The 20,100-nt window shown below is 37.4% G+C and overlaps 1 protein-coding gene across 2 annotated transcripts in view; it reads left to right on the top strand.

Moving 5' to 3' along the window:
* Positions 1-19,306, top strand: part of PHF14 (PHD finger protein 14) — a 178,235-nt gene extending 158,929 nt beyond the window's left edge. Inside the window, exon 18 of one of the 2 annotated variants that reach the window (XM_054564333.1) lies at positions 18,972-19,306. In XM_054564333.1, coding sequence (XP_054420308.1) covers positions 18,972-18,995 — 24 coding nt within the window. In that variant the 3' untranslated portion in view covers positions 18,996-19,306. Of the gene's footprint in view, positions 1-2,861; positions 2,986-18,971 lie in introns of those variants that run through there. The other variant, XM_054564332.1, reaches the window with a different exon arrangement.
* Positions 19,307-20,100: the final 794 nt, after the last annotated feature.

The following is a 20,100-nucleotide window of genomic DNA, read 5'->3' as shown; positions in this document are numbered from 1 at the left end:
CAGAACACTTCAGGAAACAAATGTCAAACTTGTCAGGGCTGTCACCAAGAAAATGATCCGTGTGGCAAGGGTCTTTCACAGGGAAACAAACAGATGTCTTTTCTCAGCAAAAAGTGACAAAAACCTGCCATCTATCAGAAGAAATTTTTGTCTGCCTTTAATATCCAGTAGTGAAGAAATACTTCAGTAAAAAGCCTTCCTTTCTTTGCAGTTTCACTCATTATGCACTCATTTGTCAATGATACTTGATTTGCTGCCTGAGCAATTTTAATGTTTTTGCTGATCGTGAATTGCATGTAAACTTCTTACAGAAATGGACCTGCAATGTTAAAAACACAAATTAACACTTCAAAAAAAAAGCGGGGGTCAAAGCAACCCCTAAAAATCCTTTCTGGAGCTTTACTGGCTCTAATTCTAATGCTTTTATTTATAATGATAAAAATACATTGCTGTTAATGTGATTATTTTGATAATGTTATACATAGCAGTTATGGATTGCACTTGGGCAGTTAGGATTCGGTGCCGTTTCCATTCCTCCATAATTCTTTTACATCCAGATCACAGCTATCCTTATACAAAGGAAGAGATGGGATTTTGTTACTTATACAAGTGTTTTTAAAGGCATAGAAAGGCAAGATATTTTAAGACATGTCTTCAGCATAAAGGGAAGTGAGGACCAGTTTTTGCACCTGTACTGAACAGAAGGCAATGTTAGGAGAGACATGCATTTATAAACCATACTTTGTTACTCAGAAAAATTCAACAAGAAAAAGGCTGGCATTATATTAAGAAAGTTAGGTAAATATGAAAGTAAAGCATACAGATACTTCCTAGTCCTCAGGGTTATCATTAAGCCTTTACATTTCTATTTTGATTGAGAGCATAATTGAAGGTTGCTAGGAAAAGTGGATAGCCAAGCATCTTAAACCAGAGAGTGTTATCAGTGTGGGGGAAGTTAGTAGGCTGTCCACATGACGAAGGCTCCATTCTCGTACACATTCAAGCATATGAGCTTGATAATGGCTTCTCAGCTGATGTTGCTTCAAACATTTGCTTATTTCTGTTTTTAATACTGCTCTAGTAAGCTGAGATTGCCAGAGAGTGAGCTGGTTAAGGAAGGATATTATGCTTTTCCAAATTACATTAAATTTCCATTAAAATACATTACATTTAATTTAAACTAATTAAATTAGTTTAGGCAGACCTTTCTTTTATTCAATTTTTACTCCACTGTTTCAAATAGCTGAGAAAACATTTCTTGGATTCCAACTACCTACTAACTGTGCCCTGTTTGATGGTAGGAATATAAGGAAAAAGATAAAGCCCTGCCTTGAGAAACATACAGACAAATTCAGTGCTACCTAACAAAAATGTCTTGCCACCTTTACCTGCTGATTTAATGCTTTCTGTCAGCATCTCACCTGAAGAAAGTGGACACTGTAGAGTAATATTGACTTTTTATTAGGATATAATTAAAATGCAATCTCTAGAAATGCTTGTCTAAAAGTGGAAACTACACGTTCATTAATGGATTTTCAAGAGTCAACAGAACATAGTAGCTCCATTCAGTAGAGATAAATTAGGAAAAAGGAGCAAACGAAATATAGTGGCTTTTGTGCTTAGAGAAGTGTATTAAAATCACGTTGCTGAAATGATATTTGAAGCACCGTCCCTTGCATTCCATGTAGCTATAATATTCAGGTTGGTTGATAATATTGACAATTTCTCTACTTTCCTGGTGTTGACAAAGTCTGAATCACAGATCCTATTGAATTTAGAGACAAAGCATATAAAGGAAGCTTTTTCCAACTTAATGTGTACAGGTGAAGTGTGGGTTTTTGTGGAAAACAAATACATATATCTTGATTTGCATTTTCTCATACAATTATTTAACTAACTGAATTTTGTTCCATAAGATAATGGAGATACAGGGTGATGCGTCTGGTGATACTGATATTATTACTGTTGTCTAGAGATACTTAAGAAACTGCTACTCCTGCTTTAATTAACTCAGTGAAGAGTTAGGCAGTGCTTTTTACTGCAGCTATTAAAAATGAAAGGTCTTACTTGATAAATCAAACATATTAGAAAAGCAAGAGCCCTTTGTACCTGGGTATTGTTGAAGGAATTGGGATGATGAGATGGGTTTCAAATTGTGAGATGAAATATTTTTCCAGCCTCTCATTATTCAGACTTTGGAGGTCGCCGTTTAATACTGAGCACCAGAAGCACTTTATTCCTATGGAACCAGACATTATGATGTCACTTCATTTATTCACCGTGTTCCACAGGATCCTGCTCTGAATTATGAGGCCACCCCCTAGAACTGAAACTGGAGAAGATGTAAGCATTCTATAGCCTGACATGCCCATGTTTCCTATTTTAGAGCTGACTGATCTTCAGATAACATATGGTGGTACAAGTAATTGGAAAATTGGCAGACCTGTCAAGGAAGTATGCTAGATGACACAAAAATGCCATGCTTGGAGCACACAGTGTCTTGGAAGTTAAATTTATTGTTTTTCATCAAACAGTGAAGTAAAAAGATCTGATTCACCCCTTCAAAAGGACACTTGGTAGTGGCAGGTGTGATTTTCAAAAGAAATTTTTAGGGAGTTGATAAAATAAGTTGCTTTAAAATATATCGTAGAAATTTTTAGTCAATGTGTAGTATAAAATAGCACCCACTGTAAATATTTAAATGTTACATAATTTTAACATTTTCTTTATAGCCTTTTCCCTAGGATTACTGGAATCACAATAGTCAATCCTCCAGAGAAACAGAGTTAAAATGTATTAAGTGTAGCTGATAAAATGCCCTAAAGTTTATATTTTAATGTTTTCTAAAATTTATTTCACAGGAAGATGAAAATGAAGCTGAAAGAAAAAATATATCTCAGGAGCTCAGCATGGAACAGAAAAATCCAAAGAAATAAAGGATTTTCTGTAGTGTTTTTGAAAAGTTTGCAATTTATGTAGTAGCAGATAAAATTTCTAATTGTAAAATGTTAAATTGTAAAACCTTAATCTGCAAAATGTTCTGAATAAAGTTGTTGAAAATGAAATAGGAGCTTGCATTTGAAATTTGTATGTTTTTAGAGCAATTTAAACTTTCTACAAAAGTTAGGCCTTTAAAATATTTTTTAAAAAAATTCTTAACTGAAATTTGAGAATAGCAGAATTTTTCTCTTATCTGTAATCTAAGGTTAGTACATCTGTATGACCTGAAAAAAAACAAAACAAAACTCTGAAAGTCTTTTATCCCCTTACTAATCTCTGTTGTCTTCTTCAATGGCCTTAACAGAATACCAATTATTTTTATAAAGAAAAACCAGCAGAGTTCAAAAGTGAACAGGCAACACATGCATGTGAAAACACTTAAAATCAACCAATGACACAAAATTAAATACCATTTTCTGGTTTCATTTTAGATACCAACTTAGATATCTTGTAATACTCAAGAATTGTAGGTAAAAGCTAAAAAGAAACGATAACATTCTCTGTGGCAGAAGTAGGGCCATGACTTTTTTTTCATTGAATTATTGGGGATGACATTAGTGAATAAAATTGTATCGGTTTCAGGTATACAGTCCTACAACGTATCACCTGTATATTGCATTGTGTGTTTACCACACCAAGTCAAGTCTCCTTCCCTCACCATTTATCCCCCTTTACCTTTTCCTACCTCCCCTCACCCCCCTTCCCTCAGGTAACATCTTATTGTTGTCTGTGTCCCTGAGTCTTAATCCCTTCAGCGTTCTCACCCAACCCCCAAACCCCTCCCGTCTAATGCTAGGGCCATGACTTTTAATTCATAAAATATTTACTAAGGACCTACTATGTGCTGTGCCCTACACAGTTTTCCTGAACATTTCAAGAACAGTTCTCCACCTGTTTGTTTGTCTTAAGAATTTTGTAAAATTTCTTTGATTTCCATCTTTATCAGTTCTCAGTAACCAGCCGTTTTTCTTTCCCTGGTTCTAATTCCCAACCTGTCATTTGCCAGCTACAGCAGGAGCAAAGAATCTACTTGCTATTTGCAGAGCCAGATGTTTTTGACAAATGTCTTTGTTTGATTATTTAAGGCAGAGTTTCTTAAAATAAGAGGCAGAACTTTGGAAGGCTTATAGGAGGATGTCAGAAATACAACTGCCCCATGAGAACAGAATCCATGTACTTGCCCTGAAGCCACAGTTTTATCACAGGCGCCTGACAAGCTCGATAAAGGTGTGACGGTGGGACGTGCTGGCAGCTATGACACAGTGAGCTGAAATGGGAAAACTGCAGCTAGACAAGACAGAAAATTCGTTCCTGTGTAAGCCCCAAATAATGCAACATAAGTGGATATCAGGAAAACAGCTATATCCTACCAACTGGACTCCCTCAAAGAATTTGGGAGCAAAGACTTTGAGACAAAGGGAAGTCCTGGGAAGTCAGGTCAGAGTCCACAGAGGGCTCTTGCAATAAGCAAATACAAATTAATTTGACTTTTCCTATTTTTTTTCTATTTTTGAAATAGATATTAATCTATTTCAAAATGCTCATGTTTACATAGATTGGAATTACATTAACTGTCACTTTTGAAAAGAAGCAATAGTACATGATTCATAAAATAGCTGATTTTATACTTATTTTTTGAAGGCACTGTGTTAAATGCTACTAAGTATGCATTATACTGCTAATCATCTTAATTAGCATATAATATGGTTACTAGTACCCTTCCCATTTTATCAATGATTGATCTGAGGCTTAGACAAGGGAAATAAGTTAACCAAGGTACGTAGCTTGTAATTGGCAGAGCAAGACTTCAAACCCAAGCAGTCTCACCACAGAATGTCACATTTTATCTCTGGAATACTTAATGTCGTACCTCTTTTCAATCCACTATTCTCACCCTTTCTTATTAGCATCTCATTCGTCGTCTGCTACCTTTCCTTTAGTTATTTCTTTCCCCTCACTTCTTAGCCACGCTTAGTTCATTTTGAAGACTGGCTTGAGTGAAATAAGTGAGACAATTATAGCTATCATTCCACCTGCTCCCAAACATGAAAATCCTGCTTTATCTTTTTTACATTGAGTTATAATGGAACAACAAGTGTGAAAGCCTCTTATTGCTTTCTATGATTTTTTTTTAATAACTTTATGGCCATATTTTTCAGTAGACTGTTTATTTAGTTATTAGTGTGTTGTCATCTCAGCTGTTAATTTCTAAAGCAAGTTTTGAGTATGAGAGGCACAGTAACACTCAGCCACCCAGCAGGCATTTTAAATATTTATATTTAAGTGGTATGATACCTTTTACCATTGAAAACACAAGTTTTCCTTTAAAAACTTTTTTTTCAAATATATCTCCCTTGATTTACAATAGTAATAGAGTAGAATCACTAAATTTCCTTTAGGGGAAATGTGTCATGAGTTTCTAAAATTTTTAGGGCCCACATATTCATATCATAAGTTAATACATATAAATCTTGTTAAAATGCTACAAAGTTGCCCACATTATGTGAATGTGATTAAGCTAGTCACTTAATTTGAATCAAATTATGCATATTATATATTTTATATTATATAAAATATTACATATTGTTTCAGCTCAGCTGGGTGGTCTAAACAACAGGTATTCAGTTTTTCACAGTTTTGGAGACAGGTATTCACTTTTTCACAGTTTTGGAGAAGGGAAGTCCCAGATCAAGTCCAGCGGGTTTTGGTTTCTGGCGAGACCCCTCTCTCTGGCTGGCCTGTCATGGTCTTGCTGGTCCTCACACGGCCTTCCTCAGTGTGTGCACGGAGAAAGAGCAGGCACACTCTCTGCCATCTCTCTCATAAGAACACTAATTTTATTGGGTCAGGACCATAATCTGAGACCTCATTTAGTCTTAATTTTTCCTTACTCCAAATATAGCCATACAAGTGGGGACGGGAGACAGTTAGGGCTTTTCCTATGAAGGGGGGGCACATACAGTCCATAACGTTATATAAATAAGTCCAAATGCCTCTGTTACAACAATTCTGACTTATCTTACAGAGCACGGCAGTGAAGTCCCAGTGAAAACTCTATGGCAATATATTTAGGGTCCTTAGCAAAGTTAATAGAATATAATCTAAAAATTGATTTCTAAAGAAGATAAACCACTGCACAATTATATGTACCTCTCTTACCTTTATATCCCAAGTACTCAGTTTATTTTCACATCTATGCTAGGTGTAACACAGCCGCAAGAAGTCAATCTGTAACTAACAATATAAAATACATAAAGGACAAAATTCCCTTCTATCTCATGATTCCTGCATCATTTCCACCCCGTCACCCAAAGTGTATTGTCTTCATGTTAATTATTGAGCTATAATTCTTCATACATCATCAAAGAATTTAAAAACAGAACAGCTCTTAATCAGTATTTTTATCTTTCATACTTATGAACAACATTTAAAAAATTTATTCAGAATTCTTTTTCCTCAGATCTACAGAACAAAGAGCAGAAATAGGAAGAGGTGTTATGTTGTTCTGTAATGCAAAGTTCTGGGCACTAAGATGCCCAAATTCTTAAATTTATTCAACAGAACTTTCTTGGGACCTAATGTATGCCCTGCACTGTCCATGATTGAGGACTCAATAACAGACAAACTCCATCTGCCCTGTCTTGAAATTCTTAAAAAGGTTTAATTTTTGAACAAGGGGCCTCACAGTTATTTTACAGTTGACCATCAAATTGCATGACAGGTACTGCTAACATATACTGCTTTTATCTTTAAGTCATTTTTATTGGAATATAATTTACATACAAAAAAAGCAGCACCCATTTTAAATGTGCAATTAAATAAATTTTGTATATATCTATGCAATCACCACTCCAATCTAGATATAAAGCATTTCCAAAAGTTTTCTTGTGAAATTTTGTAATCACTAACATATCCCTACTATAGCCATTGATCTGCTTTCTTTTTCATTACTTTTGCCTGTTCTAGTTTCATATAAATGGAACCATTTTGTATCTATCCTTTTGAGTCTGACTTTCTTCACTCAGCATAGTATTTTAGATTCATTCATGTTATTGCATGATCAGTAGTTTATCCCTTTTACTGCTGAGTACTTTTTCATTGTATAACTATACCACACTTTGTATATCTATTCACCTGGTGCTGGACATTTGAACAGACATACAAAAGAAGATATACAAATGGCCAGTAAGTACAAGTAAACATGCTCAACATTGTTGAATTATAAGGAAAATGCAAATTAAAACCACAGTGAGCCCTGGTTGGTGTGGCTCAGTGGACTAAGTGCCAGCCTGTGAATCGGAGCATTCACCGGTTCAATTCCCAGTCAGGCACATGCCTGGGTTATGGACCAGGTCCCTGGTAGTGGGCGCATGAGAGGCAATCATACATTGATGTTTCTCTCCCTCTCTTTCTCCCTCCCCCTCTCTCTAAAAATAAATAAATACAATCTTAAAAAAAAAAAAACAGTGAGTTACCACTGTATACCCACTAAAATGTCTATAGTGCTGTTGTCCAATCCAGCCTATTAAGCACTTAAAATATGACTAGTTCCAACTGTAACTATAAAATACATGTCAGAATTTGGTGAATTAGCATGAAAAAAGCTAAAGGACCTCATTAATAATTTTTTCTAATTACATGCTGAAATAATATTTTAATAGATTCAGTTAAGTAAAATATATTATTAAAATAAATTTCAACTATTTTCATTTTTTATTATGGGTCATAGAAAATTTGAAATTACATACATGGTTTCATTTCAACTGGACATAATTAGTCTTAGGCTATAATATAAAGTCTGATAAAAATTAATACAAAGTATCCAGCTAAGCCATGTACAGACTATAAACCCATGGAAATTGTGGAATAATTAGTGTGTATCATTATTAGCTGCTAATGTTGTGATAACATTTATGCAGCAATACAAAACTAATAGAGATATCATATAAGGGGTTTAGAATAGGTTGCTGCTGTTGGCAAGGTAGGCGTTTGGCAGTGGACACCAAATGAGTCTTCAGGAATAAACACGAATGTTATTGAGTCCATACACAATCTCTCTCCCTGCAGCATGGCCATTTTGTTCATGAGCTTATTGAAAAAGCAGCTATGTGTCTACAGAAGGAAGCTGACAGCTAAATGAAATTGTCATCTTTTCTACCTGATTATTGCTGCAAGTATAAGACGGCATACCACTTGGAAAAAGAGTTTGAAAGTTTCCTATGAAATTAAATATAACCTTAGCCCTGACTGGTGTAGTTCAGTGGGTTGGGCATTGTCCTGTAAACCTAAAGGACCACCAGACTGATTCCTGGTCAAGGCACAGGCCTGGGTTGCGGGCCAGGTACCTGGATGGGGGCGTGTGACAGGCAACCGATTGATGTTTCTCTTTCACATCAATCTTACTCTGCCTCTTTCTCCCTTCCTTCTCTTCTCTCTAAATATAAATAAATATTTTAAAAAATAAACATTCCCTTAATATATGAACCAGTAACTCCACTATAGGTTATTACACAAAAGAAATGAAAAGAGTCCACATGAAGATCTAGAAATAAATATTTTAACAACTTCATTCATAATAGTCAAAAACTAGAGGCAGTTTTTTTTCTTTTTAAGTAAATGGCACATACTTCATAATGGTTATTCTTTTCAGAAACCACTTATTTCATTAAGTAGTGTTGTTCACAAAATTAGTGTTTAATCCTTGATTTTCTTTCAGAGAAATTGGAGGCATTGTACAATAGCATTTGTAACAGTAACAGTGTAAAAGTTAGAAATAATAACTGCAAAAGATGCTAATGACAGTTTTAAAAGAAATTAACAAACAAAAATTCAAAACATAGTGTGATGTCTTATTGAAAACATTTAATGTAGTTAAAGCGTTTTAATGATTGCATATTCTATTTTAATGATTTTTTAATGGTCTTACAGTTGAAAATACATTTAAACCTAATTTAAAAATTTAAAATCATAATATCTTCTGGACAATTTCTATCCATTTCCCTTTGGAGTAGAAAGCTAGAGGGAGGAAAAAGGCAAGTTGTGTGCCCCGTTGCTCCAACTTGAAGGGTTTATGAACTGCTTTGAGTTTCAAGTGTCAATGAACTTTTTTGAGTTTCATTCCCACACACACCAAATAGGACATGCTTGTCCTGGGGTATAATAGCTTTTCATTTGTAACTTTCTGATCATCCAGATAAAATAAGGTAAGTCTAGGTCATGTTGATTGTTTAATATTTTTTGGAAAGCAATAATTATATTCTTATTGCTCATTTTGTGTATGCTCTTTCTGTAAAACAATCACTAACACATTTTCACTAAGCTTAGACAGCTGCAGGCATTTGATATATCTGTACTGTCTGCCCTACATCCACTATAATTTGTCTTGTTTTTCCCAGATGCAACAAACAGTTGCTCTTTAAACTGAATGTAGAGAAAGAGAGAGAGGGAGAGAGAGAGAATTTCTACAAATGCATCTCTCACGTGGCCGTGTGAGATTTATTCTGAAGTCCATTGAGAAAGAAGAAAAAAGTTCAATTAATTGCCTTGACATTGTCCCAATGTCTTGCATCCCTGAGGCCTGCACACATTTCTATTGGTTGGGTGCTGACCCCATATGGGACTGGAGCAACATACTTCTCCTGGTGGTAGGCTAAATAGGATTCACTCTGAATAGTGAAGGTTGATTAGAAACCCACTCCATTTCATCTTACCTCAAGAAAACAATTTTTACGTAGCCATGAATGAGCACATTTCATTTCCACCCCCGACTATCCTAGGCAATCATGGCAGGTAATAAATGTCACCCCATGGTGAATTCAATGTGAAGTCCATGACTTTGTTTCTACAGAGGAAGTTAAGTGCTAACAACAATGGCATGAAAACATTTGCAACTATGGCAAAATTCTGATTTGTTTCAGAAAAACTATTAATTTCCTTGCTACAAAGCCAAGTAAGAACAACCCTTTAAAACTACTGAACCATGAGAGCCATTTTCCTTAAGGGTTTTAAATTTGGGGAGAGACTCATGAAATTTATAGCTTTAATGAGATTCTTTGCCTGCAGTCAAGATGAGGGCTAGATCATTGGTTTCCCAGCATGACATCTATGTGTTCTTGTGTGCACTTGATATCATCAGGCTCATAATAACACAGACAACATCCCATTAACGTTTCAAAGGTTCACTTTTGTCTCTTAGGTTATGCCTTTCATTTCCACCTACAGCATACTAAATATCTCACTCTAGAAAATAAGATATACTCTACTTTTATTGATACTGTCAGTGAAGTAAAAGAGTCACAATTCTCATATGCATGTTTCAAGCCACAATCAATAGACACAGTTTCCAGAAAACAATAGATAATTGAATCAGATATTGTATGTTTAAGTCTGAACACATCATCTTCCTTATTGATACATAAGGAGCAGAAGCTGTGGCTCTCCATGGTTCATGTCAGTATCAGAAAGAGTGATAATCACTGCAGAATCTGTCATTCTATGTTCAACAATGAAAAAAACACGTGCGGGATCTCCAAAAACAGACTCAACCTATTATTTGCAAAATATCATTATTTTTTACATAATGAAATTCTGTGATCAAGAAACCTAATACAACTAGCTGTGTCCTTAGATTTGTGCAAATGTTTGAAGCTATTTATCTATAAGTTTATGATCCCTCTACCATTTATCATCATCAACAATACCAGACATTTAACAGTGGAGAGAATCTCCATGTACTCATAAATGAGACTCAGGAAGATTATTAAGATTTTTGCCATGCTTGCTTTATCTATATATTTTTTCCCTTAGATTCCCAGATAGCAGTGCTTTCTTAACATTTATTTTTCTCCTTTCAACAGTTCATTTCTGATTGGATATGTTTAATGTTTTTCTATGACAAATGCACATTTTGTTTTATTTTTCAATTTTTCAATAATGTGAAACCGTCAACAGGTTAGTATGGTAATGGAAGATTGGACCATAGTATATTTTGTCTTTTGCATCTCAGGCCACATTTTTAGTGAGATTCAAAGAAGATATTGTCTTTGAATTTTTTTAATGGTCATGATGTAAGAAGCAGAAATGACACAGAATCTCAGTTCATGTTTGCATTTTTGCATCTTAGGCAAAAGAAAAAAATAGAACTAATCAGAGCTGCATATCATAAAGGGGAACACATTTCAACCTCCGGAGCACTGGTGAACCAAGACATCTAATATAAACATGACACTTTTAAAAGTGGTGTATTAGCAGTGCCTTTGAAAATCTATCTTGTTAGTGAAAATCAAATTAACAAATGGAACATCTGTTCAGGATTATGATTCTTTCTGATTATTTTTTAGACTGCATCTCTTTGGCAAGTATTTATTTGGGGTTTGAAATTTTACATTTTATTATATCTAATTTTGGAAGCCAAGAAGTCTTATGCAAAAGGTTTTAGTGGGCTGTTTGTCTTCAGTGCTCAGTTTGTGAGCCCCTTCTTCCCTCATCCCAGCCCAGGTCTCTCTTCCTGAAGGAACAGCTTCTGCTCAAGACCTCCTCTTCACACCTTCATCTTTCCCAGACTCTAAATTCTAGCTCTCTTTCTGCCTTCTCTCAAACCTGCGATCTCTTTCCCAGGAAGTCTCATTTTCCTTTTACTTATATTGCAAGAGAGCAGCTAATAAATACGGTGAATGGCCCTAGCTAACATGGCTCAGTTGGTTACAGCATTATCCCATATGCTGAAAGGTTGTGGGTTTGATTTCCAGTCAGGGCACATACCTAGGTTGCAGGTTCAATCCCTGGTCAGGGCATGTATGGGAAGCAGCCAATTGAAGTTTCTCTCTTACATCAATGTTTCTCTCTCTCCCTCTCCCTTTCTCTCTCTCTAAAAGGAATTAAATAATGTCCTGGGGTGAGGATAAAAAAAATGTATGGTAAGTAAATCTTCATGAGTGTATTAGTCAGGCTAGGCTAGGTTATGTTGTGGAAACAAATATCCCTGAAATCTCAGCATCTTAAGTTTACTCCTCATTCACAGCACCCTCTCAGGTGGCTTTCTTGGCAGTTCTTGGAGAAAACTGTCTCATGAATTTATATGTTCACATTTCAAATTCACCATTTGAGTTTCAGAGAGAAAGAGAGAGAGAAACAGACATAGAAAACATAGAAAATAGTCATGAGTAAGTGCTTGACTAGAAGTTGATAAAGGTGCTATGGATCACAGAGGGGAGCAGCTAAATAAGCCCAGAGGTAGAAAAAACACTCCCAAAAGATCATATTGAATCTGTCCTTGAAGACATGGGGTTTTACCAGAAGTAATGGCAATACAGTTTCGGAGAGATGAAATAGGAATATGCACAGGTAAAGAGTTCTCAAAGGTTAAAGATGATTCAGCATGTCTGAATCCAGGAGAATGCAGGACTGGAAGTGATAGGAGTTGCATCTGGGAAGACAGAAAGGCTTTGGGGTTGGCGAAGGCACTTGGGTTTAGTTTATAGAATTGGACATTTAAGTCAACTAGGAAGAGGAAACAGTGGTGACGATGGCTGCACAATACTGCGAAAGTAATTAATGCCATTGAATTGTTACTTTTTAAAATGGCAAATTTCATGTTATATACACTCTGACCACAATTTTAAAAATCAATAATGTAATGTAACAAATACCATTAAATTGTACTGCCTAAAAGGATAAATTATATGGTATGTGCATTATATTTCAATAATACTTTAAAAAAAGATTTATCTAAAAAAAAATAAAATCACACAATGAACTTTTGAAAAAACTGACACTCAAAGCCCATCCAACAATCAATTAAATCAGAATCTCTGGGGGTGGCCAAGCATCTGGAAGCTTGGAAAGCGCTCCAGGTAATTCCCATGCGCTGTCACGGCGCAGAGTCCCTGCTGCAGACAATAAGGAAACGGTGAAGAATTTTAATCAGGGGAAGAACATGACCAGATTTGCATTTTAGAAACCTATATCCCTGGCTTATCTGCTCAGATCTTTCAGTAGACACATGAATATGTATACAGTAGATCCCCCTTATCCATGGAAGACACGTTCCAAGGCCCCCAGTGGATGTCTGAGACCATGGATATATATTTATATATATAAATAATTGTACAGGCATACATACCTATAATAAAGTTTAATTGATAAATTAGGCACAGTAAGAGATTTATAACTCATAATATAATTAAAAAATTATAACAATATGCTGTAATAAAAGATGTGAGTGTGGTCTCTTTCTCTCAAAATATCTTATTGTACTGTACTCATCCTTCTTTGATGAAGTAAGATAAGAAAATGCCTTATTGGTCAAGAACTTTTACCCTTTTTCTTAAGGAAAGCACTTTACAGCTTTCGTTTGGCACGTCCGAATTGCCAGCATCTCTACTCTTGTGCTTTAGTAAGTAAAATAAGGGTGACTTCATCACAAGCACTGCAATACTAGACAATCAGTCTGATAACCAAGATGGCTATTAAGTGGCTAATGGGTGGGAGATGCGGGACAGAGGGATGCTTTGCATCAGGGCGGGGCAGGGGGGAGGTGGCGGGAAGGAGTAGAACTCTGTGAGAATTCATCGTGCTACTCAGAACAACGCACAATTTAAAACGTAGGTTTCTTTCTGGAGTTGTCCACTGGATCTTTCTGAACCATGGCTGACTGTGGGTGACTGAAACTGTGGGAAGTGCAGCTGCATATAAGAGAGGGGCTATTGTAGAGAATTTATTCATCATCACCTGAACCTGGAAACAACTCAAATGTCCCTCAACTGGCTGACTGAGAAATTCTGGTAAAGTCACACACTAGAACACTAGTAAGCGATAAAAAGCCCCGCAACCTTGACCCATATTAATTCTCTGTATTTCTGCCATCTTGGGCTCCGTGTGCCAAGGCAGAATATACTGTTTCCTTTTGGGCTTGTCTGTTGCCCAGCTCAGCTTTCCAATGCACCTGAGGAACACCATTCTCAACTGGCTCAGAAACCTCACTGAGTTTTCCTTCATTTTTAAAAGTTACGATTTACATAGAGTAAAGCTCACTTTTAATGTGAAGTTCTGTGTTTTGACAAACCATACAATCGTGTAACCGCTACCACAATTAAGGTAGCCAACAGTTCCACTGCACTTCCAAATTCCCTTGTGCCCTTTTACAGCTGACTGACTGTAAATGTCTCTCCCCACCGTCAACCTCTGGCAACCACTAATCTGTTTTCTGCCCCTAGGGTTGTGCCTTTTTTCTAGAATATCATATAAATGGAATTGTACAGTACATAGCTTTTGAGGGAGGCTTCTTACTATGCTATTTTATGTACCAGGACTTGATTCTTTTTCATTGTCTAGTAGTGTTTATTGTATGAATTTACCACAGTGTGTTTACCCCTTCACCAGCTGAGACACATCTGAGTGGCTTCTAGGATTTGGTGACTGCGAATAAAGTTACTATGTACAGATCTTTGTGAAGACATACCTTTCTTTTCTCTTGGGTAAATGACAAGGAACGGGATTGCTGGGTCAAACAGTAAGTGTATGTTTACCTTTGTAAGATGCTACTAAAATGTTGGCCAAAGTGACAGCAACATTTTGCATCCCCACCAGCAATGATGGCTACAGTTGCTTCACATCTTCACTTTCTCACTAGCACTTGGTATTTTCTGTTTTCTTTTGCTTTGATTTGTCTTTAGCCAGTCAAATGGGCATCTCGTGATTTTAATTTGCATTTCCCTAACGACTAATGATGTTGAATGCTTTTTAATGTGCCTATTTGCCATCTGTATATAATCTTTGCTAAAGTACACATTCAAATTTTGTGCCCCTTTTCTCCATGAGGTTGTTTGCAAAGTCGTTTTTTTTTTTTTTTAATGTCCTGACTGCCTTTCTCTATGACCGAGGCACTCAGTTGTTCCTGCATTATTTTTTTTCTACCAGGAAATGTCCTTCTAGCTCCTGCTTTCTGGAACTGGTAGCACCCCTTGTTCTGTTCCAGCCACCTATCTCTACCCATTTGAGGCCATTCTCTCCCAAAGCTGATGGTTCCAAACTCTCCTCTTCATCTAAATGAAGCTAAGGGCTATTTTGCAGGCCGTTCCCCCAACTCTGCTCCCCTAAGTATCCTGTCGCCATCATTCTCCCCTTTCATGTGGAAGGTCTTCCTCACATGTCTGGAACTCTTGGACTCACTCATATTTACAGAGTGGGCGCTATGTACACGGGGCACCTTGTAGGCTGGTGAGCCTCACCCAGGAGGCTTGGATAGGAGGCTCTTCCAAATGCCAGCCCTCTGTTTCTCTTCTGTGAGGCTGTTCATTTCCTGCAAGAAGAATGAAGGCTACAGCCTCCATCTTGGGCCTGTGTCTCAGGGCAGACAGCGTGCCAGGGGTGTGGGAGCCAGGGCTCTCGGGGGGCTCGAGAGTCTCATGGGCCCACATGGACACTCACTCAACCTCATGGTCAGTAAGGAGCCTCCCCACTGTGCCTTCGTCTGGAGACTCTGGTTTACTTTGGGCAGGGAACGGACTCCCTTTCTTTAGCTGGAGGGACTCGCCCACCTGGGCGGGCGGGGGAGGTGCACCTAGCTGTCTGTTCCTCATGCATGTTCTTTTTAGCTCCACTCTGTACTCCAGCTTCCCACCATGCCTGACGCTTCCACTTCTTGAGTTGTTATGGGGTTTGAGGCCCCTGGGCCTCATCTTCCCTGCTTACCTCAGGCACTTATCACTCTCCTGCTTTCTTCCCATTGGTCCAAAATGTGACTTCATTTTTTACTTGTCCCTGTGATTACAAATCCTTTTATTTCTTTACTGCAATTTTACTAGTTCTTAGAGAAGCAGCAGAGAGATACATGGATTCTGTCTACAATTTTTAAAAGAAAAGTCAGCGCTAGTTTTTAAATATGATTTTTCACAGGAGGGTTGTAAAATTTCTTAGTCACATACATTTAGTTTGTAAAGAATAAAAATCCACTCAAGCCAATTTATGTAAAAAACAATTTTATGTATGAGTTTGGGGATTTCTAACAGAATCCAAGTGCTGGAAAGCCACGGATATGCTGGAATGAAGGTTGCTAATGATCAGCATTCTTTTCTGTAGTCTTCCACCTATTTTTCTTAGCTAGTCTCAGTCCCCACCCCCTTCTCTCTCTCTGTTTGTGGACATCCTTCTTTTCTGAGTATTCATCATCCTAGGTTTTAAATGAACCCTAAGAAGCCCCTGATCTAACTCTAGAAACTGCTAACAAATTCTATAGTCTCACATGAGGTAACCTGACACAGTTCTTGTGTCGCATGTTTCCTCACGTCCAATCAGCTGTGGGTGGAGAGTGGTGCACTACAAATGGCAGTGATAGGATCCCTGGAAGGAGACATTTCTCTCAGATCAGGGACACTAAGACTTATCTGCTACATGAAGATGAAATAAGTATAATGAACATGATAGATATTAAATAACTTTTCTCAAATAGTTTCAAATTTATGGAATATCTTCTCTATTGTATCCTTTATAATTTCATTAAAACATTTTATTCCCAAATAAGCTTAAAGCTATTATAAAGCCATTATAATCTAGCAAGAATAGAAAAATGAAAGCTAGTAATATTAGCCAAGTGGCTCAGAGAAATTACACATAGTGATGGAAATGCAAAGCATGAAGAATATGACTTGTCCAAACAGACCCTGAATGAGAAAATCAACTGATATTCAAGGTCCTAGGCCAGAATCTATGACTTGATGACCAACACTCAGCACATGACCTGAAGTTTCTTAATGTGAGCAGAACAATGTTAAACTGAAGAATCTACAACCAAACCACTAATGAAAGAAAAATATAAATGAGGCTTTCCATATAAAAATATTAATAAATAGTTTTCTTGAAAAGTAGGTCTAAATATTGGGAGGGAAAATAAGATATTAAAAAAGAGGCAAAAATCTATATAGAATTTAATTTAACTTTAGAGCTACTACGGCTTTGGATCCAACCAGCTGAGGGTAGGGAGTGAATACTATTCCTCAGAATCATATTTTCAAGGATACTCTATAATGACATTACAATGACAAAAATGATGTAGTCTGAAATACTAAAGATGATACAAAACTAGGGGAATAATGGTTGACTTAAAACGCTCTTGCAAAATTGAAACCAATTAATTTTTTAAAAGATACAATCTAGTGGAATCCTATTTCCAAAACTTTGAGAACAAAAAAGGTTAGAACATATTGGTCTTTAAATATTCTAAGCACACACAGGGCAGATACATTTCTCTGGCTTGCGAAGGTTTGCCATTTTCTGCAGTTCACTGAACAGACAAAATGTCTCAGCTCTTGGTGTCCATAGTTTATATTATAAAACAGAAAAGAAGTTCTGAGCTTCCCTTGAAAAACAATACAAAATACCACCACCTATAAAACCCTCTTGCTCTCTACTCATTCAACACCTGGTCAATGTCTTCTCCTGGTTTGATGTATCATGATTCATGAATCACATATACCCTTGGAGGAACTGGGCTGGCGGTACAGGCTTGAGGGACTCAGAGGAACCGGCCCTACAGGGTCAGAGGAGAGATGGTTGGTAGACAGTGACCCACTCCTCACAGGAACCCACAAGAGGCAGGACCTGCCCTTTGGTCGACTGTGGTCCTGTGTGGAGGAGGCCAGAGGAAACACATGTGGCCACGCCTTCTAGATCCAACACAGCCTCAGAAAGATTCTTTAACAGGAGGACAGAAATAAATACCCCAAGACCATGAGTGCCTTTGCTTCGCAGACATACTTCCCATAGAGCCCCAATTCTTTGTATTTTGTCAGTTTCTAAATCAGGCTTGAGCTGCATAAATGGAATATTTTTCTGCTGAGATTATCTGTACTCCTCAGGAGAAAAGAGTGAATTTCCATTCAGTGGGACTTGGGAATCATTACTACCCACTCCACCTCAGTTTCTCTCTCCCAGCAGGCCTAAGACTCTTTTTCCCCTTCTAAAATGCCTCAAGGTAACCATGCATTACCACCAAGAGGATTCATTTCCACCTACTAACACCATCCAGGCTAGTCTATGTTAGAGCCAGACTTACAACCTAGACTGTACTTCTCTGTCTGTGGTTCTTATCAATATCAAAGTCCCCTCAGGCTTTATTTTTTATTAATTTGTTTTAAAACAATCAGCACCCATTAGGATCATGTCTGTTATATAAGAGGAGAAATACGGAAGCTATTCTACAAACACAGAACCCACAAATGCTTGTTGAAGCTCAGCTTTGCTAAGGTAGATACATTAGAATGGGAAGCAAAATGATGCCAAAACCTCCAGGTATTGTGGCAGATCAACTATTAAGGTTGCGCTTGTCAGAGAAAACAGAGTTGGCCATTTGTCACAGGTGGCAAGACAGAGTTTATTCAGGGTACTGCAGGAGAAAGATGCTCCTGCATAAACTGAGTCTGATTCCCTGAAACAAAAACAGGGTGTCTTTTAAATGCTGTGTGCGCTAATGGAAAATATTAAAGGATGTTGTGCATTTGGTCAGTGTGGGTGGCCATATGTGACTACTAACTGGTGCTTTTTGAAGATAGGCTCCTATCCTCCCACAGAGATGGGGGCGGGGACAAGGACCCTATCTTTCATGATGGTCACAGTTAAAGGAATGACTTCCTGGTCATTGACAAAGGTATTTCTGGGTTGTAGAAGATACATCTCAAAGGGACAGAGAAAAGATTTACAATTGCAAGTTTTCTAAAGTAAGTGCTCTATGAAGAAAAAGGAGTCAGATTTTAGCTCAGAAGAAAAAGTAAATTTTCCTGAGCCTTCTGAGGCAGCCATTTTAAGGGGTTGGAATTATCTTTCTAGGAACGCAGCCCTGCGTTGATAGAATTTGCTGAAGTCTTTTAGTGTGGGTGGTGGACAAAGTCATTTGTACAAAGAGGTTTGCAGTTCTTACCACTATGATTCCTAACTCTTGGTATCCATGCCTTTCTGTAATTCCCTCCTTTTGAGTGCAGGTGAGACCTATGACTTGCTTCTAATCAACTGATTTCGACAAAGATGGTGGAGTGAGCATGAAGACATGTATACAGTTACGTTATATAAGATGGTGGCATACATCTCTGAAGAGACTTTCTGCTCACTTGTTGGTTTCGATGAAAGGAGACCCAAGGGGCAAGGAACAGCCAACAAGGAAATGGGGCCCCCAGTCCTGCAACCACAAGGAAATGAATTCTGCCAACAACCTGATTGGAATGAACCTCCTCCCAGTCAAAGAGTCAGATGAGACCCATCCCCAGACAACACCTTGAATGCAGCCTTGCAGAAAATAAAGCAAAGTGTACCCAGACTCCTGACCCACAGAAACTGTGAGATAATAAATGTGTGTTGTTTGAAGCTAAATCTGTGGTGTTTTGTTACACAGGAATCAATAGCTAATATGGTCAGTACTTCCAAAAGCATCTTTAGTTGAACACTTTTCTCATGTCATGAAAAAAAAGGTTTCACATCCAAATCAGTGTGGGGAATGCTGCATTCTGCGTCCTCCACCACCCTGGAGAGTCAGTGCATTCTGAGAAAGACAAAGGATCTTTATTATATCAAAGTTAACTAAAAATTTTTTCCATTATTGAACTCAATCCCACTTTGATTTGCTAACTTTTAAGGATATCTTATAAAAGTAGTTTTCAAATTATACCACAGGAGGGGCTGTGAAGAGCAATAGCCTTCAAGCTGGAGAATACATCCCATCAGGGAATCAACTTTCAGATTCTCACTTCCTTGTATTCTTTTTCCCAAACTAATACTCCTGGAGATGTGCCTTCAAGTTCTATTTCCCATGTTATATTTTCTAAAAAGGACCCATCCCATCCATCCTCACTAAACCTCTAGATGACAAACAAAAGGACAACTTGGAACACTGGTGCCCATGTTGAGAAAGTGAATGACCATAGACTGGACATCACATACTTTCTCAGACCCAATTTTCCTTTCATTACTTTCACATTGCAGAAGAGCTTATGAAATGGGGGAAATGGATGTGACCATCCTTGGAAAATACTGTCTGCCACAAATGGGCAAATAAATTCGTAAGTGAGTTTCCTCACAGGTAATTGAGGCAAGATGAAATATGTTCAAGGTTAGGGC

Source organism: Pteronotus mesoamericanus, unplaced genomic scaffold (genome assembly GCF_021234165.1).
Source record: "Pteronotus mesoamericanus isolate MK-2021 breed Mesoamerican mustached bat unplaced genomic scaffold, CSHL_Meso_final scaffold_85, whole genome shotgun sequence".
NCBI lineage: Eukaryota > Metazoa > Chordata > Mammalia > Chiroptera > Mormoopidae > Pteronotus > Pteronotus mesoamericanus.
The sequence above is the reverse complement of the archived record's forward strand: the minus strand, read 5'-3'. Positions and strand labels throughout refer to the sequence as shown.